We start from the raw sequence: 24,141 nt of genomic DNA, 5'->3' as shown, positions 1-24,141 counted from the left end.
TGGTATTGTTTGGGAGAAGGTACTATGGGTATTGGAGTGTTGTTTGAGGAATTTAATTAAATGTATTTTTTGTAGTTTTTTTCTGAGAGAAGCACGTTGGGGGATAGTTTTTGCTTTCAGAGGTTAGTACTGTGTGTTCTGGGAATATGTTTTTGTTCTTGGAAAGAAAGGATCTTTTGTATTTCTGGATTCTCTATAGTAATCTAGGCCTACACCGAAACCAGATGTTGACCCTACATTTCCTCTGTTACAGGAAATGGATATGTGTCATGGTACATATGAATATTGACTACATAATTAGTGCCTTTGAATGAATGACCCAGATTTGTGCATTTTGTGTGGTGTTTTTCTGTTTGTTGGGATCTAATGACATCAGTGGAAATGTGAAAAGCTCAGCAAAAAAAGCTCAGCACTTAATGGTAACAGATATATCACATGGAATGTATGGATATTATATGGAATGCAATATATCATATATTCATTAACTCAGCAACTAGAGAATGCTCAAATCCAAAAACTGAATATGGTGTTAAAAAGGTTATTAACTCATTGAGGTATCAACTCTTTAACTAAGATGAAACTTAGGCTATATCTAAGAGGCTTAGCAAACAGACATCACAAATAAAACAAAGAAAAGAAAAGCCTGTATTCTCCAGAATGCTTTTGTTGGCTCACGGCACAGCTTTTCTTGCCTTTAATAGTGAAGATCATTGGGGTTAGAGTTACATTGCTTGCACACTAACAAATATACTTTTACATTCAGTAATCTGTCGTTTGAGTACTCTTCTGAATTTGTTATTCACCAAATACGTATTTCATGAGCAACGTTTTGTGCTGTAGTAGGCCTTCATAAATTGCTTCCATTATTTCTCAAAATGAAAAGCTGTAGAGACACGACTCAGATCATGCAGACATGCGTGTCATTCTGAGGGCTGGAGGAGATGAGATGTGATGTGTGATTTGTGTTAAACAGGATCCTGCTCTTTGGTAGAACACTGTGTTGAGCAGGTTCCTGCTCTTTGGTAGAACACTGTGTTGAGCAGGTTACTGCTCTTTGGTAGAACACTGTGTTGAGCAGGTTCCTGCTCTTTGGTAGAACACTGTGTTAAACAGGATCCCGGTCTCTGGTAGAACACTGTGAGCAGTGTGTGCTCAAGTGCTCAGCTGGCAGAATGACCATCTGTCTGGCAGTTCGTTTCCAGGAATGTTGTTGTATTTTTTTTTCATTCTCTTTCTGCACACCTCTGGCAGGTGGGATGTATCCATGGACGAATGTTGACTCGTCGCTGTCCTGCTGTTCCGTGGTGTTTGTTTGTTAGATGAAAGGATGATAAATGAATGATCTGCCCTTGAAAAGAACAGAGGTGTGTGTGTGTGTGTGTGTGTGTGTGTGTTCTCTTGGGTGTGTAATTATTTGTATGTTTGTGAGTTTCAGTGTGTGTGCATATGTATGTGTGTATATGTGAGTGTGTGCACGTACGCATATACGTGTGTGTGTGTGTGTGTGTGTGTGTGTGCACATACGCATATACAGTACGTGTGTGTGTGTGTGTGTGTGTTCACTTGGGTGTGTATTTAATTGTATGTTTGTGAGTTTCTGTGTGTGTGCATATGTATGTGTGTATATGTGAGTGTGTGCACGTATGCATATACGTGTGTGTGTGTGTGTGTGCACATACGCATATACAGTACGTGTGTGTGTGTGTGTGTGTGTGTGCACATACGCATATACAGTACATGTGTGTGTGTGTGTGTGTTCACTTGGGTGTGTATTTATTTGTATGTTTGTGAGTTTCAGTGTGTGTGCATATGTATGTGTGTATATGTGAGTGTGTGCACGTACGCATATACGTGTGTGTGTGTGTGTGTGTGTGTGTGTGTGCACATACGCATATACAGTACGTGTGTGTGTGTGTGTGTTCACTTGGGTGTGTATTTAATTGTATGTTTGTGAGTTTCTGTGTGTGTGCATATGTATGTGTGTATATGTGAGTGTGTGCACGTATGCATATACGTGTGTGTGTGTGTGTGTGCACATACGCATATACAGTACGTGTGTGTGTGTGTGTGTGTGTGTGCACATACGCATATACAGTACATGTGTGTGTGTGTGTGTGTGTTCACTTGGGTGTGTATTTATTTGTATGTTTGTGAGTTTCAGTGTGTGTGCATATGTATGTGTGTATATGTGAGTGTGTGCACGTACGCATATACGTGTGTGTGTGTGTGTGTGTGTGCACGTACGCATATACGTGTGTGTGTGTGCACGTACGCATATACGTGTGTGTGTGTGTGTGCACATACGCATATACAGTACGTGTGTGTGTGTGTGTGTGTGTGTGAGTGTGTGCATGTACACATATAGGTGTGTGTGTGTGTGTGTGTGTGTGTGTGTGTGTATGAGTGTGTGCACATACGCATATACGTGTAAGTGTGGAAATATGTGAGTGCGCTGCGTAATGTATGGTACTTTTGGTATTAGTTACCTAGCATCAGGAGCATTTGAGCAGAGCTGTGTTCAGTTCGCCCTAAATAGGAGCAGTTCTGTGGCTCAGACTGGTCTATCCAGCCTGTAGTGAGGAAGGCTGGAGATGACAGATCTACGTGCTGATAGATCTCATTTCCCCATAGCAAATTCATTTTCACATCGAGTTTCACGACAATTGCAATGTATGAGTTTTTTTTATGTTTCTGCTTCACATTTTAGATGTCATAGGTGATACATGTCTAATGTGTTATGGAAAGGTTTTATGTTTTTGTTAGGATTTGTAATGGCAGATTCGTAACTGTTCTTGTTTGTTGAAGTAAGGCTGGAGTGTGTGTGTGTGTGTGTGTGTGTGTGTGTGTGTGTGTTGGGCCGAGTGTGAAGCACCTTGATGTTGCTGTTCTACAAAGAAGACCATCTGTCCCCATAGCAACCTATCATTTTGTAATTACTCCATGCAAGCATGTCTTTCGTGTGTGTGTATGTGTGTGTGTGTATTTCTCTTTTTAAAACGAGAGTCAAATAAATAAATAAAGTGCAGGAAACAAAATGTCGCCCCCAACCCCCCCCCCCCCCCCCCCCCAACTGTTCCGTGTCTTGTCAGAGGCCCAGTGGGCAGTGCATTGTCTCCTCCACATTTCGGTGACGACTCAACGTTTTGATGAATAATGAATAGGCTTCTAAATGTGGCTTTCAGGCTGCTACTGCCGCTGCCGTTGTCCCTATTGTTTCACTCTTGTCACCAGCTTTAATACCGCAGAGAAAGCATTTGATGTTTGTCATGTTCATTTGTCTGGCTTATGCCTCTGTCTAGAGAGCGTGCGCAGTGCTATATGTGTGTATGAGCAATGTTGTCGTTAATATACTCTACGCTATGTGTGCATTCTAGATTTTTACCGGGTGAAAGGCAAAGACAGGTGCAGCCCTTGAGATAAAGGATTTGTCTCTTTCACACCAATGCGAACGTGCTGTGGAATGATATTAACCGTTATATTTGCAGATTCTCAAAACCTTGGTAATCAAAAAAAGGCAATAAGGTGTACCGTGCTTTAAGGTAAAACTGCGGACAGGAGGACACCTGGTTACATTTTTTATGCTGTTACAGTGTCAGCATCACTGTTTTCACAGTGACACTGGTTTTCATCTATCAATTCATGTTAATTTTTGTCACCTCTGGTGTGTGTGTGTGTCTGTGTGTGTGTGTGTGAGTGTGTGTGTCTGTGTGTGTTTGTGTGTGTGTGTGTGTGTTCCCTCTCTGGTCTTCGTGGTGGCTGAGCTGCACCTGGGTTTCTCTGAAGACCAAAGATGCAGGCACATTAATTAGCCCTTCCTCTTTCATCTGGCTCTGAATGGCTAGTCCTCCTCTGTACCTTTCTCTCTCTCTCCCCCCCTCCCCTCCATCTCTCTGTTTTCAGCCTTTGAGTCGTGTGCTCGCTCCAAAGCCTAATCTAAATGGACAGCGTGGGGCGCAGTCTAGAGGTTTAGGAAAAGTTCACCTACTACAGGTGGTGAAGTTCAACAGGTGGAGCAAATTGGGGTACTATAGACATAAAGGGCAACACACTTATAGAGGACTGAGACAACATAACAAATCTATATAATATCAAGTTTGAGCGTTGGTCTTGGCATTTTGGCTTTATTTTTCTCATTTTGAAATAGCGGTTTTCAGGGGATTAAATGGTGGTCACCATGATCAGGACCGATGGGCTACCAAAATGAAATCTCACTCCCTGTCACTCTATGGGTTATGATAAACCCTCTACAATGGACAAAATAGACACTTAAGGCAACTGGTGACCTGAGGGGCGAAAGCTCTGCAAAGGATTTTGGCCCTCTGAAGTGTCCTGTCTGTTGAAGATGTGTGGATAGAGAGAGCTAGAACGTCTTGAGGTTTTCTGTTTTTCCTGTTGACAATGCTGTTGAGTTCACCTTTTGACATGCGCACTTAATCCTAATCCCTTACTCTCTTTAGTGGGATGTAGGCCAGCAGAGTGTTTTTATATTTTTTTGTTTTTGCCTTCTTGTTAACCTCATTGTTTTGTCATGCAAAGTCTTTTCCTGCTCTTCAAAGCACTTATGACTGCCCCTGATGTCTAGTGGTAGAGATATGTATTTACCTGCACAGGAAGACATTTCAGCACCAGATGGTGAATTTTCGCAATACCATCCCTTAATGCTTATCTCTCTTTCCCATCTCTCTTCTCTCTTTTTTCTCAGTGAGATCAGTCGACGGGACCTGGGGCTCATTGTGGAGGTGTGGAATAAGGGACTCATCTGGGACACCATGCTGGGCACTGCCTTCATCCCACTCGAGTGTGTGCGGCAGTCAGAAGAGGTGGGCCACGGAAACATCAACACATGCATTGCATACACACACCCACACACACACACATACATACACACGCACACACACATACACACACACACACACACACACACACACACACGCACACACACACTGTAACGGTGCGGCTGCCCGTTACTGCTAGGGTACTACATTCCGTGGCCAAAACATACACAGTTGACAGCGCGGGGTACATGGACACTGTTTATTGGCACACAAACAACAATCATACTTAACCACGATCAGTAGGCCTACCTCATATTGGACATACATCCACCAAAACATACTGGGACTGAAAGCGTGTGGCTTGCAAGCAGATGCGACAGAGGAACAACCAGATCAGAAAGTCGGGAATGACCTTTGAACGTTGGGCGCATCCACGTCAGACGTGCACAGGCCAAGTTGGTGTGATGAGAGGGGGTGTGACAACTTGTAACTGATTTAGAGTGCTGTGTAATATAATAGTATTGTATGTGTGTAAACCCGTCTGTAGTTATATAGGGAAACGTAGGGATTGAATAATGAGTTGGAATATGTATTTTATCGTTAATTGATTTGCGATGTGTAATGGTTCAGGCCGGGGTAAACAAATACCGGCGCAGAACTAGTGTTCGGGAGCGACGAGTTAGGGGAACAACTTCCAACCCCTCCAGAGGATCTATGTGCATTGTTTAGTTTGGAGTGCTACACCTGGTTATGTAACTCAGGATAATTGAGAGTTTACTTTTACCTTGTTGAAGCTGAATTGTTTAGGGAATTATTTATTGATTGAGTTCTATGGTTTGGAGTTTTTGTTCGTTTTTCTTTTCTCCATTCTGGCGTGTTTGCCTGCTGCAACCGGCATTAAAACCTTTGCCATTACCAACAACCATCTGAGACACTGCCTCCATTTCTGTTTACCTTGCCGCGAGGCCGGCCATCCTACACACACACACACACACCCACACATCGTACTATGCGTACAAACTGTATTACCTTGCTTTCTCAGTGGTTTTAAATGAACACACACACACACACACACACACACACACACACACACACACTCATACAGACACACAGTCATACACAAGGACAAACCAATATGCAGTATGCAGTATGCCCATTCAACCACAGTCATACAGTAAGATCAAACACAATTAGACGATCAGACACACACACACACCACACACACACACAACTAAACACATAGACACTGTCGTAACTCCTTGCCTCTCTTCCTGGCGCAGGAAGGGCCTGGTGATTGGACGTGTCTGGATGCAGAGGTCTTGATGAAGGCAGATGAGATATATGGCACCAAATGCCGAACGCCCCACAAAATCCTGCTGGACACCCGCTTTGAGCTGCCTTTTGGTACAAAGACGATATTCTTCCTATCAACATCAATAGCAGAGCATTATGCATGTGCATAATATTTTTGTGTCAGTGTTTTTTTTTTCTTCTTGTAAAACACATTGAATAACTATCAATATGCATTTAGTTGTAAATCACTTAACAATTGCACAGTATACAGTATATATTTATAAGAATGACATAATTAGGTATTATATTGTATTGTACAATACATAAGTCATGCTTTCAGTGATTTAAGAAGTATGCCTTGTAGCATGGGGCTAGTTCTGGTGTTTGTACTTTGATGTGAAATCACATTGATTTATTTTTGTAAATGTCAGTGCGCATTACTGAGCTTCATGGAGACAGCCACAGTAACACTCACGACACAGTTGTGAACCAAAGTACTGAAACCTCAATTTATGGCTGATGGTGCATTTACAGGGAAATGGTCCACTTTATTTTGCTCCATTGTTGACAGAACCGCTCTAACTTTAGCCATCACCATACAGAATGATGACAGAAGTTGTTATTTCTGTCTGTCTCAGTTCGGGCTTTTATGTATTTGCCCCCCTTTATCTGGAAATATAGAACCTTCATTTCTCTGCAATATATTGGTATGTGGCCAACCACTGAATCATCCACAAATACATACGCAAACAATGAATATTCCATTTAACATCCCTGTGACATATTGTGTTTCACAGTGGTGTTCTCTCTGCCTTGACCTCTCCTGAAAACACTTAAGTAATTAGTTAGTCAAACTATCTGTCCTGTCCTCTGTGAAAAGTGTGCCTTGAGATTGATGTTAGGTGTCCAAAAGGTTAAGTGTTTGTAAGCGGCAGCTGTCTGGTATGGTAAACCCCTCCTGTCTTCCATTGATTCTCACTGAAAAATGGATCTGTTTCATCACAGCCAAAGGGCTTTGAAGCCCTGGCTCTTTAGGCAGTCGCTTTAATGTCCAGTGTGGCCTTTAATGGATCAGAGACTTGTTGAGGCAGCTGTGTAGATGGGTGTTCTCTTTGGGTGTGTCTGTCTGCAGCTGCTATCAGAGTGGTCCTGTTTGATGCTATGGTCAGGTAGCCTGGCTTCACTAGCCTGTCGCGCCCCAGACCAGTGTTCACAGTGAATGGAGATATTCAGGAGATATTCAGACATTTCTAGAGAATGTTTTTTGCCAGCATAAATTCTCACACACAATGCGTTTCAGAAAATAGAACAGCAGATGAAACAAAACGTTTTATTATATGTGTGTGCGTGTGCGTGTGCCTGTGCGTGTGTGTGAAACAATACTTTGTTCTCACTAATTCTATTCCTAATGCAAATCCTCATTTTATGTAAGTATGAAGCATCATACTAATTTTTACTCAACATGCTACACAGTAATTAATAACACAGTTACAATGTAAAAGGGCCCGGAGAGCCATTGAAGATCACAGCCAGATATCAGTCAGTTGATATTCTGTTTCTCCGTCCATCTACAGCCATAGATGTTCCAGAGCTTCCTTTTAGCCCAGGTATCCTAGGCTCATGTAGGACCAGAGATCCAGAAAGGCCTACACCCATCTCCACTCTCCATGTCTTTCCCCTGTCTTACCTCTCTCTTCTTTGCAGAGATTCCTGCGGATGAGGTGCGCAATTGGGCAGACAAACTGGATTGCATCAACGCTATGGAGGTGAGAATCAGTACAACCTCAGATGGTGGAGCCAGCACATACGACAAGAAAATATGACATTTTGCCATTAAGCATTTAGGGTTAACCGATCTTTCAACCGGTGTTACAACACTCTGCAAGGAAGATGTTACTCATTTCTCAAAATTGCATGCCACTCATTTAGACATAAACTAATGATTCTAGTGTTCCTCACAAACTGAAAAATTCTCCATAATGGCATAAAATAAAGCCCAGCATTCCAAGCATCTGAAAACCGCTGAAAGCTACATTACAGAACGAACATTAAGGCATGCTGTGTTTTTCTGAAAGCATCACAGCCTGCAGTGTCTGATTTTCAGATGTTTTTGTTTAGCAAATCAATGGGAATCAGTGACTCATCTCAAAAATATTGATGGTTTAGGAATAGGCACACAATGTATTCCTCCACACAACAGCAGTGTGGGATATAGCTCGTTGCTGCCTGTCAGAAAATAACACACTGCTTTGCCTCATGCAAATTAATGTAAACTCACAGTTCACCAATCCAGGGTTGTCTGATAAAGGCCATATTGCTCTTTTCATCATGTTGGCATGGTGACACTAAATGCACATTTGCATGGCGCACAAGAGTGTTGACTCTATTGTATTTCCTTACAGGGAGCCACATTGTAGCTCCTAATCATGTACAGCTGAGCAAATGTGAGCAAGTGTTTTGTAAGATTTGAAATGTGTAGACTGTGAGCTATGGGCCCTTGTGAAGGTTCTTCATTGACCCTTTCGCTCACTAAGAACCATTTATTTGCAAACAAACAAAAAACGGGCCCCTTAGTTCTGGAAATTGTATTTAAAAGTTGTATAGAAATGTTATATAATACAGGAACACCATTGGCGATGTTCTAAGAATAAGTGTATGGCAATTCAGGCTATGTGATCTGACTTTGAGGTATACAGCAGGTATTTTCAGTGGACAAACCGCTTTGGTGCCGTGTATCAAGATGCTTAGGATTAAGTCACAAGTGCATGTGACTGCATTGTGGCTTCCCTGTTCTATTTATATCTCTAAGCGCCCCCCTGTGTTTCAATGAAAACATTAATATAGCATGATCACTGGCCAAGGGCCTGCATTGGCGCTTTGTCATTTTAATTACATTGGATTCATTTTTTATTTTTTTAAACTGTTGAGATTAGGGTTGTACCACAGCTTCTGTGTGTCCTTAACAACCATTCAGTATATCAGTATCAGTTGACAGACACTAATAACCTGACAGTTTTGACTGAAACTTGTTGTTTTACCGATGATCGTGACCGTAGTATCATTTTGTATTTGTTATTAAAGGCCAATGATGAACTGAGAATGGGAAACTGAGGGGTGGTGATTATGACGAATAATGGTGATGATGATGAGGATGATGATGATGATGATGATGATGATGAAGAGGAGAAGTAGAAGGATGATTATGATCAAAATCTCTCTTGTGTTTTCTGTCCTAGTATCCACTCCATGATGACATTCGCAGCCAGACAATGCCCTCCGCTGCATCACAGTGCTGTAAGTTGGGATCCACCTCCTCTCTGGGCCACTAGAGGGAGATAGAGCACTGGATATTCTTCTATGTCACTTGCTGTCGTTTCTATGTCGCTGTTGTTTCTATATTTCTATCATTATTTCCATCATTATTGTTTTAGCCCTGTCTCTCTCTTTTTTTCACTGTTGATTTCTGAATTCTACTGAGAAGGGGATGAGTAAAACTACCACATAAATTAACCTATTTCTATGTTTGTTTATGACTTCCTTTAATACAGAAAATGTTGGCTCATAATAGAGCTATACATAGCCTCAGCAAAAAGAAAGAAAAAAAATATGATTTTGTTTGTGTTCTTCCTATGTTTGTTCATGACTTCCTTTAATACAGAAAATGTTGGCTCCTAATAGAGCTATACACATAGCCTCAGCAAAAAGAAAGAAAAAAATATGATTTTGTTTGTGTTCTTCCTCCACGTCTTCTCACTTTTGTTAACGTTTAAACCACCAGGCAACTATTTTGGATGGGCCGACTCGGCGAGTACGTAATCCAGCTGCTGCTCAGCTTTTGAACTATGAGCCCCTCAGCCTTTCCTGAAATGATCCCATTGCGTTTCACATACCATACCCACTGTGTGCTCCTCCAGCAGTGACACTACCCCTTCCTAACATGCCTAGATGCTCACGAGTCTAATGAATCCACTGATCTATTATGAAAGATATTTTTTTTATTACAGATCAGTCATTTCACCTTATCTGCTGACATCACTTTTGACTACTAGTTTAGTGTTGCGTCAGCAATTCAGTCTCTTATTATAGATCAACGATTGTCTCACACATTGGAATTTTGTCTTCTTGCAGTTTGTCCTTCTGCCAAGCTTCCATATCTTACTCATTATCACTGTCTGTCTGTCTGTTTTCCTGTCTGTCAGTTTTTCCTCTCTTTCTCTCTCTCTCTCTCTCTCTCTCTCTCTCTCTCTTCCTCTGTCTTTTTGTCTCTCTCTCTTTCTTTCTCTTTCTCCCTGTTTTGGAATCGTTATTGTCTTCCTGCTGTCTTTTCTGGGCTCTCTCAGTCTTTCTCTTTGTCTTTGTCTGTGTCTTTCTGTCCATCTGAATCTGTCTTAATATCAGTCTTTCTCATCCTGTCCTCTCTTCGCCGCCCTTGCTTTAATTCTTTTCCCTCTGTTATTTAAGTATTGAACGTCACATCTCCACATAATTACATTATCTCAGAAGTAGAGGATGGGATGGGTGCCCTCTCAGTCACCTTGAGCTCTTTCTCTTCCCGTTTTCCATTGCCATTCAGAGTTAGGATTTGATGTTTGGGCCCAGCCTTCGAACTGATCGGTTTGTGCGATAAGGAACAGTGGGACTGTCCCCTTGAGCAGGCCACAATGGGGTCATCAGATGACCCCCGTAAAGGTCGTCTGAGCCCCCCAGTGCCATCCAAGAAGTTCACTCAAGCGGTTGCCCTGTATATCTTAACGGATTTGTGCAATGAAGGGTTGTAAAATTATTTGGGCTGATTTTTGTGAATGCATTGGCAGATATAACCCATCCAAAAAATCCCTTCTTTGTGCAGTTATCTTTAGGCTGTGTAGTCTATCCTTGACCTGTCAGTACAGATTAGATTTGAAAAAGTATTGCCAATCAAAATGTCTTCTATAGGTACATTACACTGCACTTTTAAGATGTTCTGGAGCCCCAAATAAATCCTATCCTATTCTAAACTAAGCTATCCTAAAAAGCTGTTGAGAAGAGTTGGTCTATAAATTAAAGAAACAAGGTAGAAGAAATCTGGAAAATTCCACATCAAGGCCTTAACCTCCTTAGAGGACCATGAATAGGAAATTAATTCATTTATTTCCCTCCTCTTCACTCCTAACAGCTTTCACCCCCGCACCTGAGACTCCCTGTAGCCCTTGTGGTGACATGACATGTTTGGTTTTGTTTCTGTCAGTAAATGTATTGTACATGTATTGTATGATATTTTTCTATCATGTTTTCTCCGTAAGCAGTTTAGAATGGTTTTCAAAACTCTTTAATGCAAAACATATAGATGCATCTGCATTTGTTTCCCGTTGGACTTTGATTCAGTTGAGTCTTATGTCTCTGCTTATTTTGGGCTGTAGTCATCTGTAAAATTCCTGAGATGGTCTGTGCGGACTATTTGGCCAATCGGAAACAAAATACCAACAATGCATAGCTATGATGCCCTCTTATTAATTATGAACATGGGCACGAAGCAGAAGTATAAAGAATTTAGTGTATATATCACAACCAACTTAAACTTTGCTTTTCTATATCGTTCTATTACTCTTGGTAGCTTTAGATGATTTGGACAGTGCTGTGGATGACCGTGACAGTGACTATCGTAGTGAGACTAGCAACAGCCTGCCCCCACGGTACCACACTACGGCCCAGCCAAACTCCTCTATGCACCAGTACCCTATGGGCCCACGCCACCAGCAGAACATGGACTCCTGCACAGACTCTGTGCACAGCTTGGACCTGGACTACAGGGACCACCTTGTTAGCAGGTCTGTATGCATAGTATATTGGACCACTGTCATATGCTGAGAGATGAACAGTACAGTCTGCAGTGGACACTGAAGACTGAAGCTTAGATTAGAATAGATCAAATATTTCTTTGACAAATTTGAAAATGGTAAACTGTAACTGACCATTTTAAATAATTGTAGTACTTTTTCCCCAGATCTAGCCATCAAAACATTTTTATCGTAACCTGTAGGGCCATGTGTTTGTAGGACTTTGCAGGACCAGTGCAGTAGTTTTTCTGGTGTGTGATTACTCTTAAATCTTGAGTCTGGTCTATAATAGCCCTCTTACAATTCAGCCATTCATTGCCCAAAGGCAAATGTTCAATTTCCCGACCTTTGGGAATGACTTACAGTAAAGAGCCCCAAGGCAGCTTAATCCAATTTTGGCCTACTATTGCCTTGCAGTGCATATCAATGAGACTTTCTGTTTACTTGCGCTTTCCCCTTTATTAAGAATTATGCATTTCAGTTTTGACATATGTGGGGTTGTCATGAGAAAACACCAACACTAAAAGACGAAAGAATGGTTTACTAAGAATATGACTGAAGCGACTTGATGCAAGTGTAATTTAAACAAAAACAGGATGATAGAATGTCTTATTTTGGTATTTAGTTCCAAATTATAAAATGCCTCTTCTGCAATTCCATGAACAAGTGCTGTTTCAGCAGCAAAATGTAAGGATGTCCAGTTTGTGACTTCTGCTCTGTCCATGATGCAAGACTTGTGATTCATGGGCACTTGGGTTCTTTGTGATCTTTTTACCCTTGCGACTTGTGCTAGACAAACATGCAGCCTGCTGAAATTGTAGTTAATCTCTGTCTGTGAGGACAGATAGAAAGCTGATCCGGATAATTCCATAACATCAGAAAAAAAAGAAACAGGATTACACAAGGGGAAAACTGATGAATGTTGTGTGTTTATGTAGTTTTTCTTTTGTTCAGGAGGCCACTCTCCTAGAGCCAAACTTGCTGGTCACACACATTCATATTAGGGGGTTCATTTCCATTATGATTGAAGTTTGCACTAAAATATTATAAAGTGTCCGCCTTTCAGATATTGCATATGTTTTTGTAAGTTTTGAGATGTGGGTAATATAATTCATCATTCATTATATTCTTTGCAGTGACGTACATTCAGATTAATAAGCTTTTCTCACCATATGCTTTAAATTTTTGTTTCATTTTGTTCTGGCTTTGTATGTCTTTAAGTGGCATTTTCTTGTCTTCAAAATATTTTCTCTCTTTGTTTTCTCTTCTTTTAAACCTCTCCATCCCAATCAAATCACCTCACATATTCATAATCAGAGCCCCAAATCAGAGAGGCAGAGTTAGAATTATCCCTGTAGATTCAGGCATGGGTGTGGAAGATTGGGAGGCCAAGTACAAAGTACAGGGTAAAAATGCCCTGAACGATTTTTTGAACGAGGGGGAGTCTCACTGGATCGAAGAGGACCGTCAAAGCGACATCATCCGCATGTCAAGGGCCTGTCGCGAGACTGTGGGTTGCTCCTCCCAGCCCAGCAGAGAACCCAGAGGGAGGCTTCAGCCTGCTTACCCTGAAGGGTACGAAACGATCGATCGGCGAAGAAGAAAAAGGCTGCGGGACCCTGGGGGGTTTCTGCAAACTGAGGCGGAGAGAGATGAACCATTTCCTCCCGACCTGGCCCTGCTGCGCCAGAAGAGAGGTGAGCTGGTGTTGCGTCAGGTGGCGGAGATGGAGGACGAGGACGAGAACATGACGCCATGCCTTAGGCCGTACAAGAATGGCCTGCTGTACAAAACCAGACTGTGGGCCAAGAACAAGTTGGGGAACACCTTGGAGAATTATGTGGCATATCAAGAGGAAGAGGCTGCCAGAATGAGATGTGTTTCTTTCGACCCAGATGTCGATGAGCTCCAGTACCCGCTGGGCTCTGAGGAGGAATTTGAAGAGTATTTGGTGAACGCAATGCACACTGAGGATGGGAGGGGTTATCGCCATAGTAGATATACCAACTCCTATGGTGGTTACTCAGAAAAACCTCTGGGTTATCGGGATAAGAAAAGTGGAAAGGGTAAATTAGGTGGATGGGTATCAGAAGCCATGTTATCTCCCGTGGAAGAGCCAAGTGATGAGTATGTTGATCCAATGGATGAGCTACAGTGCCTGGTTGAAACTGTGTCAGAGTATCTTGCTGAGAAAGAAGAAGAGATAAACAAATATGGCTCCTTGCCCAAATCTCCAAAGTCAAGGTTGTCCTCTCAAGGTAGTACAAGAACAGAGTCTGTTGGAGAAGACCCAAGCAATATTTCAAAAGACGCTAAGAGTGAGTCAAAAGACAAAAAAACTGAACCTGAGCCTGAACCTGGCATGACTGGTGTTAAGAGTGCCATGAGTTCTCTATTCAGCTCCTTTACTGAAAAGGTTGGCTCCGGTTCCAAACAACCCACTTCAAATCCTGCTGAGAAATCTGAGGCACAATCTTCTGCTCCTAGTGACACAGGGTTAGCAAAACTCTTCTCTTTTATTCCCAAGTCACCAAGCCCCACACCAGTAGCTGTTGTATCACCTGATCCAGATCCTCCACCCACTAGAAGGTTTTCTTTATTGCCATTTCAGTCTGATGGTAAGACACAACAAGGAAACTATACCATCACAACCAACCTTGGGGCTCAAAATATCAATGTCAACAAAGCTCAGGAACCTTTCAAAAACTCTGTTTTGGGAAAAATAAACCCAATGAAAATGTTTCCAGGTGAAGAAGCAGGGAACTCAACTGATACAAACAAGCCATCACTCAGAACTGGCTCAAAGGATGGATCTTTGGATAAGCCTGAGTTTGATGGGAAACATCCAATTCAGCAACAGCAGCCAAAGGTTCCTGGCCCAGGAGTCCTAGAGAAAGTCAATAGTAGCTCTCAGTATATGAATACCCAGCAGAAGACACAAGACAACCCATATTCAGCTCCAGAAATTGCCAACAAAACAATCAATGTAAAACCTGTGAGCCAACCTCCTCCTCCAGACACAAGTTTCTTTAGTCCTTTCAAGAAATCATTCAGCTCATTGATAACACCAGTAAACCCTCCAATCCCACCCCCTCAATCTGTCACAGTTTTTCCTGTGTTCAGATCAACAGAAAACATGAGCGTGCCAGAAGAGCCACAGCCACCTAAACCAGAGGGTGGCATGCTTTCTGGGTTTCTGAGATTTGCTTCAGGAGAAGACATCAGTACTCCACAAGCTGCATCACAGAATCCCACCAACATTCAACAAGCCTCCGCTGTGGGCACAGCAACCTCTGGAAACCCTGGCAATAGACCTCAGCCCCAGAGTCGTGCTTCACTTATTGAAAACCAGCCCAAGGCTGCCACAGAAACAGGGTGGTTCTCCAACCTTTTCAAAGCAGGTGAAAATCCAGCAGGAGCAAGTCCACCACCCCCAGGTCCACCACCCCCAGGTCCAAGACCTCAAGGTCCAAGATTTCAAGGCCCAAGACCTCAAGGCCCAAGACCTCAAGGCCCACCTGGTCCAAATCAGGGAGTTCAGGGTGGCCCACAGCGAAATCCTCAAGGGCAGAGGCCAATGCAAGGACGGCCTCCTCAACAGGGACCGCCTTCTCAACAGGGACCTGTGAGAAACCCAACCCCTCAGCCAGAACCTCAAGGTCTATTCTCAGGTTTGTTCAAAGCAACTTCCTCTGAAGACATGTCTAGTGCCAGACCGGCAACAGGTGCTAACCCCAATCAGCCTCAGCAAAGTGGACTGCTTTCTGGATTTCTGAAATTTGCATCCACTGGCGATTTGTCGTCCGTCAGCCAACCGCAACAGCAGACTCCAGCAAGCAGCCAAAGCAGCCAAACCATTCATCCACAAACCCAGCCTCAAAACCAGCCACCTCCCCCACAGCAAAATGTCCCTCCTCCACAAACAGGGGGTCTTCTCTCAGGGCTATTGAAGTTTTCTTCCACAGAAAATGTTTCAAGTGATGTGCAAACTTCACCTCAGCAAAGGGTTCCCCCTGCTAGTCAGAGTTCACAGCAACAACCACCAAACTCCTCCCAGCAAGCACCTCCACAACAAGGAGGCCTTTTATCAGGTCTATTTAAATTGGCATCAGCAGAAAATGTATCTAGCAATCCATCCCCTCCCCCTCAGCAACAGCAACAACCAGCTACTCGACAACCACAGCACCAACAAGGCAGCAGTCAAAACATTCAAGGGCCGAGACAAAGGAATCCTCAGTTGTCAAGAGCACCAAGCGCTCAAGTAACCCCACAACAAGAACACAGACCAGGTAATCCTGGACAACCACAGGAGGCACCACCCCAACAAGGTGGCCTTCTGTCAGGACTCTTTAAACTTGTTTCATCAGATGACAACGCCACTACTCAGGCCACAACCTCCCAGCCCCAGCAAACGTCTGCACATAATCAACCCCCTCAAACTCAACAACAGCATCGAAACCTGCTGAGGCGGAATCAGAGTTCTTCTCAGGATGGGTCTTCACAGCAGCCAAGTCAATCTACCAGCCAACAGAATCCAAAGCCTATGTCAGTGCCCTCTCAACATCAGGCTCAACCCCAGGATAATGCAAACCAGACTGGAATTCTGTCTGGATTCTTTAATAAATTAACATCGTCATCTGAAAATATACCACCAACCACCCAGGAGGCACCTGTAGATACACAGAAACAACAATCCAGTTCTTTGACGGGGCCAGGACAACATCAAAGTAAAACGACTCGACAGCTGCCACAGCTGCCTTCTAAAGTACCAACTCAAGAGGCTGAACAAAAGCCAAACGCTCAACAAGGCCTTTTCTCAGGACTCTTTGGTCGGACCACCACTGAAGAAGTGCCTTCAACCAAACCAGAGCATCGTCCAACTCAAAATGCAGAACAGAGGATGGTTTCAGGAAGTTCCCCTGGTGTTCTATCAGACTCATATGCTTCTAGTCAAAATATTAACACTTCAGGGCCCACATTTGATCCTGCAAATGTTTATAGACGTCCTGGAATGTATTTTCCCATCACCCGAAGTCAGAGAAGGAGTACCTTGGGGTATATGCCCATGGCTGCTGACAGTGAGAGTTTAGATTTGAGAACTTCTGCTAGCTATACTCGTTCACTGCATAATAGACCATCTTACATTTCAAACAGCACTGGTAATTTGCCCCAGTTATATTATCAAGATCCATATGAGGTGCATAATCCAATGATGTCTTATAGCGTAGAAAATCTTAATTCTTTTCCACTGAGTAATCCCAACTTTGTATCCCAGAAAAGTCTACATAGTAGTACAAATTCTGTTCATGGTATGTCAAGTCAATGCAGTTATCAAGATCCAGGAATATCTTATACAGAATATGGAGACATTCTTAACAATGATGAAGGAAACTGGATGCAAGCATCTATTATCTGGCAGCAGTTCAACAATGAGTCACAAAATGATTACCCCATGGATGCATCTTATACACAGACACTTGAAGGTACTTCACAACAAACCTCTCAGCCATGGGACACATCAGGTGCATACAGCAATCAGCCTAATTTACCTGCCCAACCGTATGCAAATATGCAGTACAGTCAACAACAGTTGGCAAATACACCAATAGATGTTCAGAGAAACATCACTGATCACCCCACCAATAGGGAAAGATTGTGGAGTAGCCATAACAGTTTAGATAGATTGGGCAATCAAGAGGAGGATGGGGCACTTAATCTGAGCACTAAGAGGGGAAATGTCAAATTTGGTAAATGGCATTCCTTCAATGAAGGGAGCTCTTACAGTTTGAATCGCGTTTCTTATCATGAGGGTTACTATGAGGAAAGTGCACCAAACCTTTCCTATGCTGCAAATGGACAGTGTGGTTTTAATGGAAACCAAGACTTTTATCGACAAGGAGTGGATTACTCAAGTCATGGAGATTTGACCAGGCGCTATGATAACTGGGGCTATCCTATAGCTAATGGGGAATTGGAAGATAATGTGTATCTTGAAGAAGGGGAATGGTACCACCAGTGGCTCTCACTTTTGGAACAGGGAATGTGGTGGCCTGCTGATGATGGAGACTGTGGATATTTTGTCTACACTGATCATGAATACATCTATGCCCTCCTTACAGATGGTTCTGGGCAATATGTATATGCTTGCACACCTGACGGTGAATTCGGGGTTAATGGGCAGCCTTCTGGTAATTATCCCAATGCTTGGCTCCATGATGAAATGCTCATTGTGTGTGGTTTTAAAATGCCTCTGTGCAATGAAGATGAGCTCCTTTGGCTTCCAGGAGACCAGTCTGATGCCCAGCTCCTTAATGGTCCACTTGACCTGTCCTCAGCATATAGAAAAGGAAATGAGATCATGAACCTGAACTTTGAACGTTTTTCACAGATGTTTGAAAACTCTTTCTTGGGTCAAAAGCAACCACAATTAGACTTGTCTTCATACAGATTAAACAAGGTTAGAATGGATGCAAGACGACAGCATGCCTCTCAGGATCCTTCTCTTCAGGCAGTTGATCTCTCATCTAATAATAATGGTGGTCCATCTTTTACAAATGGAGTTAAGGAACTTCTCTCTCAGAAAGTGCCAATCTCCCTCGGGTCCACTTTGACTACAAACTCCACTGATTCCAATGGTTGTTATAAGCCCAGAGAGAGGCGTCATTCACCATCCCGTGTTAGAGTAAGGCATGTTGAAGACACTTCAGAGGAAGAGTGGCGAAAACATGTGGCACCTGGAGAGGAACAACCAAATAGATCAGTTAAGAAGATTTCTTCCCTCTTGTCATCTATAGTTGGCAAAAGTCCAGAGTCAGAAACAAAAAAAGGCATGCCTGGCAAAGAGAACAAGGGCCTGCTCTCTACAGGCTTCCAGAGTCTCAAATCAAAAATTATTAAGGATGATACTCCAATTGCGCCTCAAAGTGTGAATAACCGGGCACAACCACCATCAACAGCCTCAAGAATTTTGCCCACACCACCATCTACACAACCATACACACCACCTCAAACTATCTCTTCGTCTCAGAAGCCTAGACTCGCTCGGCAGAACACAATGTCACAACAACCCACTGTGCCACCATCCACATCATTGCCAAGCAACCAATTTGCCAGAGTGTCCACTACATCTCCATCACTACCAAACATTCAGTCTACACCAAAACCTGTAGAAACACCACCTGAACAAACTCAGGGAGGACTTTTTACCCGCTTTAAATCTGCTGTTGGAATGGAAGAGCCTAAACCTGAACCCTTGAAGACCCCAGAATCCATAACAAAAACGCAACAAGAGGGTCCGGCCCCTGGTGTTACTACCAGCAAAGAAAGTGTCAAAGCACCGCCATCACAACCGCTCTCAAAGCCTGCTCAGCCACAACATAGTCCTTCAAATCAACCTCTGTCAGGTGCCAGTCAAAGAGATGATGCAAATAAACTCTCACAAAGTCCTTCACAAATGTCATCACGACCCAAGGGAATTCAGAAGCAACATACACTCAGTACCTATGGACCAGAGAAGCAGGCAGAAGATTATTTGCCTAGTAAGAGCATGTCTCAAGTATTCCCTCCTACCACCAGCACAGGCCCAACTCCAAGAAGGTCTGAAACCACGCCACTATCTGGTCAAACAAAACAGGAACCTCAACCTAAACCAGCAGGTGGACTGTTTGGCATTTCAATTGGTGATATGCTGTCTGGAACACCAAGTGAACCAGAATCAGCAGGGAAAGGTCTGCTGTCCATGTTTGGTGGTCCAAGCCCTAATCAGACTTCACCTCAAGCAGCCCCTAGTTCACAAGTGCCTTCAGGAACGGCCCCTCCCCAAGAACCTCCAGGAAGGGGATTACTCTCAATGTTTGGTGGTCTTGGCCAACAAGATACTCCTCAAACAGGAACTACTAGTGCAACACAACCGCCAGGAGCAGCACCCACAAAAGAGCCACCAGTTAAAGGATTACTTTCAATGTTTAGTGGTCCCGTCCCACAACCAACATCAACACAGGCAGAACCAACTCCAGCAACTGCATCTGGACCTCAACCTTCAAGTGCACCACCTCAACAAGAACAACCTAAAGGTTTGTTGTCCATGTTTGGTGGTAGTAGTCTTCAACAGACACCAGCACAATCAGGGTCCATTCTTGGCGGACTTCTGTCTGGACCATCAAGCACAAACGATAGCCCTGGGAAAGGTTTATTGAGCATGTTTGGTGGATCTAGTCCCCAACCACCAATATCTGGATCGGCTTCTGCTAACCAAGCTTCAGGGGCTGCTCAGTCAACCCCTGCAGCAACTAATGAGCCCTCAATTAAAGGGTTGTTTTCTGTGTTTAGTGGACCTAATGCCCAACCCTCAACTCCACAACCTGCACCACTTGCAGGTGGTTCTAGTGTTCCAGGAGCTGCTCCACCCACTGAGTCTCCAATGAAAGGATTGTTATCCATGTTTGGTGCACCAAGTACACCAGCTACACCACCACCACAACCCAAACCTGCATCATCTGCAGGCCCTCCTGCTCCAGGTATTGCCCCACCTAGTGAGTCACCCATGAAAGGATTGTTATCCATGTTTGGCGCACCGAGCACACCCGCTACACAACCACCACAGCCCCAAACTTCTCCACCTGCAGATTCTAGTGCTACAGGGGCACAACCATCACCAACTCTGGCTGTTACAGGAGAACAATCTAATGCCCCAGGAGCTACAACTACAACATCTACACCGTCTGGTGTTCAAGGGAGTGCTCCACCCACTGATTCACCAATGAAAGGATTACTGTCCATGTTTGGTGGACCCAGTATAGCAAGTGCACAACCATCGCCGCCCCAGGCTGCTCCAGGTGAACAGTCTAATATTCCAGGAACTGCCCCAGCCAGTGAACCACCAATGACAGGATTACTGTCCATGTTTAGTGGACCTAGTGCAACAAGTGCACAACCATCAACACCTCAAACTGGAGCAGATGAACTAACTAGTGCTCCAGGGGCTGCCCCACCCAATGAATCACCAATGCAAGGTTTGCTGTCAATGTTTGGTGGACCAAGTGCACAGCCATCACCATCTCAGGCTACCACTGGGGCATCTGCTGCTGCTGGAGCAGCCTCTGGCTTGTTTTCAATGTTTAGTGGTCCAAGTCCACAACAGAGTGCTCCCCAAACTGGCTCCCTTCTCGGAGGGCTTTTATCTGGATCAGCAAGCTCTACTTCAAGTCCTGCCAAAGGTTTATTCTCAATGTTTGGAGCCCCTAGTCCACAGCAGCAACCTCCAGCAAAACCGCAGGCACAAGCTCCACGGAAACCTCCAGGACAGGGCCCAAGACAAGGGCCCACTGTCTCAGCACCTCCATCTGTCCCAGCCTCTGAGCCACCCAAAGAGATGCCAGCCAAAGACCTGGTCCCAGGTTCTGAGGGACCATCGTCACAGCCTCAAACAGAAACCCAGCAACCAACAGCTGCATCATCATCATCATCATCATCAACCACAGCAACAGCCACAACAACAACCATGTCTCCACCAGCTTCATCTGAAACAAGTGAACCCCCTAAAGGATTTCTCTCTATGTTCGGTGAATCTCCTTTGCAAGCCACTACCCAACCAGGATCCCTTCTTAGTGGCATTCTTCCTGGATCAACTGGAACTGATAGTCCAGCTAAAGGTCTTCTGTCAATGTTTAGTGAGCCTTCCCCTCAGTCTAGTGAGACACCTTCCACAGCTGCTTCCACCACAAGTACTACAGGAACTCAACAAGGAACCATAATAGAACCTAAAGCTGACATTACACCTCAAATTGATACAACAAAGCCATCCAATGAGTCCACTGATGCCACTCTACAAGTGTCTCAAGGCCAGGTTGAACCTACCCTTGAGGCTGCTTCTCAAGGAGCTCCCCCACCCAAAGAGACTCCAGCCACAAGTTTATTGTCTATGTTTGGTGGATCAGGCCCACAAAGTGCTCCCTCCCAGGTTGGATCTCTTCTTGGCGGGATCCTGCCTGGATCAACAGAATCAAAAGACATACCAGGCAAAGGGTTGTTTTCTATGTTCTCTGGTCCAAGTCCTCCATCGGGTCCTGGACAAGCAGGCCCTGCACCAGGAGCATCATATCCCTCAAAAGAGCCACCTGGTAAAGGATTGTTCTCCATGTTTGGTGGACCTGCTCCCCAGCAGAGTGCATCTCAAGCTTCATCGTTATTCGGAGGAATGTTTGGGGGCCCCAGTCCTGAAAGTGGTGCACCCAAGTCTGGAGCTTTTGGCCTGTTAGGATCATTTATGGAAGAGAAGAAACCAGAGCCCCCAAAACCACAGGATGTTACTACAGCACGTGTGGCTCCAGTGCCAGGGAAAACAGTTCCAGAAGAACAGAAGAGCCAAATAGTTACTGTACGAACACAAATGTCAATGTCTCAAGCACCATCAAGCACCAGGGACATCTTTCCACTCCAGGAACCATCATCTGTTATACCTGGTCGGACAGATGTAAAAGATGCAAGGAGTGATTCATTAGACCAGGTTTCAGACAAACCCCTTTCTTCTTGTACCCCTGAGACCACGTCAGAGCCATCGATAAAAACAGAAACACCAACCTCAAATTTGCAATCCAGTACAACTGTCACACCACCTAATCAAGAGGCAAAACCTCAAATCACTCAACCCCCAACTGCTCGTGCACAAAATGAACAGATGCCTGCTGATGCAGCAAAAACTGTGTTAGACTCTTCTGCCGACGTAGTCTCAGGTTTCATGTCAAAGATGTTCTCTGGACCAAGTGCCCCATCAGCAGCACCTTCAACTGGGTTTTTCTCTCAGGCTCAGTCCTCATTTTTCAAGTCAGCAACACCTCAAGCCCCAGCTCCTCAACAACAACAACAGCAGAAATCCTCTCTGTTTGGCTTCACAAGCAGTTTACCAACTGATTCCATAAAAAGTGACCTCTTCGGCATGTTCAAAGCACCCGAGCCACCGAAACAGCCTCAGCCAAGACAACCCCCTTCAGCTGCACCTCAGACTAGAGCTAAACCTGCAAATGATCCCCAAAATCAGGGGCCAACTTCCGCTGGCTTTCCAGCAGCACCTCTCGCTGGGAAGGAGCCAGTAAAACAAGACACTGGAGTCAGCCAGACAGCACCTTCTGACGCAACATCCACTGCTCCAGCAGGGTTAGCACCTTCAGCACAGGCCACTGATAAAGATAAAACAGCCACCATCGAGGGAGATGTCATCCACGAGAAGCCTATTGTTATCATAGGTGAACCTGATAAAGATACAGACAAATCTGGGCTTCCAGTTGAAAGTATCCCTTGTGAAACGCCAACAGCCCAGCAGTCCCAAACATTAGAGCCACCACCAACAAAATCAGTGTTTGAAATGCCTGGTCTGTCTGGTTCTGCATTTGGATTTTTGGCTGGTTCAGGTGAGGCTGGAAAATCTCTTGGGTCATTATTTTCCTCCCCTCCCACAGTCTCTCAAGCAGATGGAAGTGATCTTCTGTCTGGGTTTAAAACGTTCTCGACTGGCCTCTTCCAGGAGGAAAAGCCTGATGCAGCAAAGGACCAACCTCCAGCTGCCTCTTTCTTTGGAGCTAAACTAGGCTTCCCCTGGCAGAAAGAGACTCCCATGCCTTCCAAACCACAAGAGCCTGTTGTTGTAACAACACAACCAAAAGCTAAGGACGATAAGACTGTCATAACAAATGGCACACACGTTACAACAGACTCTGAAAGATTCATAAAAGACAGTAATGAGGTTAAGGAAGGTTCTGTAGCAGATAAGATTTTGAAAGATGAAATGTTAGCCTCCACCAATAGCATTGATAAACCTGAGATCTATGTATCCACACCCAAGATAGACCCCCTACATTCCTCATTCCTAAAGGAGAAGGACCCCCTTTGCGACTCCACTCCAGATTTTTCATCAGGAATGCGGCATGACAAGGATCTTTTGAGTTCTAAAAGGCTAGTAGCAGCATAATAAATGGTTACTCCCAACCATTTATAATGCACTTAATGTAGACAAAAAGTCCTAACATAGTTTACCAAAAGTCATTTTAGGATGTTATGTCATGTGTGTCTATGTTTTGTGTGTACGTCTAGTTTGCAAGATCCCCCGATTGTGTTGTTTCATGTGCCGTGTGTCATTCATTTCTGTAGCAAATTTACTGCGTGAGATAGATTTACTAGTCATGCACAGTTTATATTCATTACAAAAATAAGTGTATTTCATTAAAGTGCTTTCTAATACTCACTCTTTGTTTCCCACACATCAG

The 24,141-nt window shown here is 44.0% G+C and overlaps 1 protein-coding gene across 3 annotated transcripts in view; it reads left to right on the top strand.

Annotated features, from left to right (window-relative positions):
- Window positions 1-24,141, top strand: part of unc13bb (unc-13 homolog Bb (C. elegans)) — a 97,148-nt gene that overhangs the window by 21,948 nt on the left and 51,059 nt on the right. The window contains exons 4-10 of one of the 3 annotated variants that reach the window (XM_031577641.2): window positions 4,703-4,820; window positions 6,056-6,179; window positions 7,773-7,834; window positions 9,305-9,362; window positions 9,847-9,876; window positions 11,662-11,875; window positions 13,202-24,133. In XM_031577641.2, coding sequence (XP_031433501.2) covers window positions 4,703-4,820; window positions 6,056-6,179; window positions 7,773-7,834; window positions 9,305-9,362; window positions 9,847-9,876; window positions 11,662-11,875; window positions 13,202-23,846 — 11,251 coding nt within the window. In that variant the 3' untranslated portion in view covers window positions 23,847-24,133. Of the gene's footprint in view, window positions 1-4,702; window positions 4,821-6,055; window positions 6,180-7,772; window positions 7,835-9,304; window positions 9,363-9,846; window positions 9,877-11,661; window positions 11,876-13,201; window positions 24,134-24,141 lie in introns of those variants that run through there. The other 2 variants (XM_042709326.1, XM_042709325.1) reach the window with 2 other exon arrangements.

This window comes from Clupea harengus, chromosome 12 (assembly GCF_900700415.2).
Source record: "Clupea harengus chromosome 12, Ch_v2.0.2, whole genome shotgun sequence".
In the NCBI taxonomy this organism is placed as follows: domain Eukaryota; kingdom Metazoa; phylum Chordata; class Actinopteri; order Clupeiformes; family Clupeidae; genus Clupea; species Clupea harengus.
This window is presented reverse-complemented; position numbering and strand designations above follow the sequence as displayed.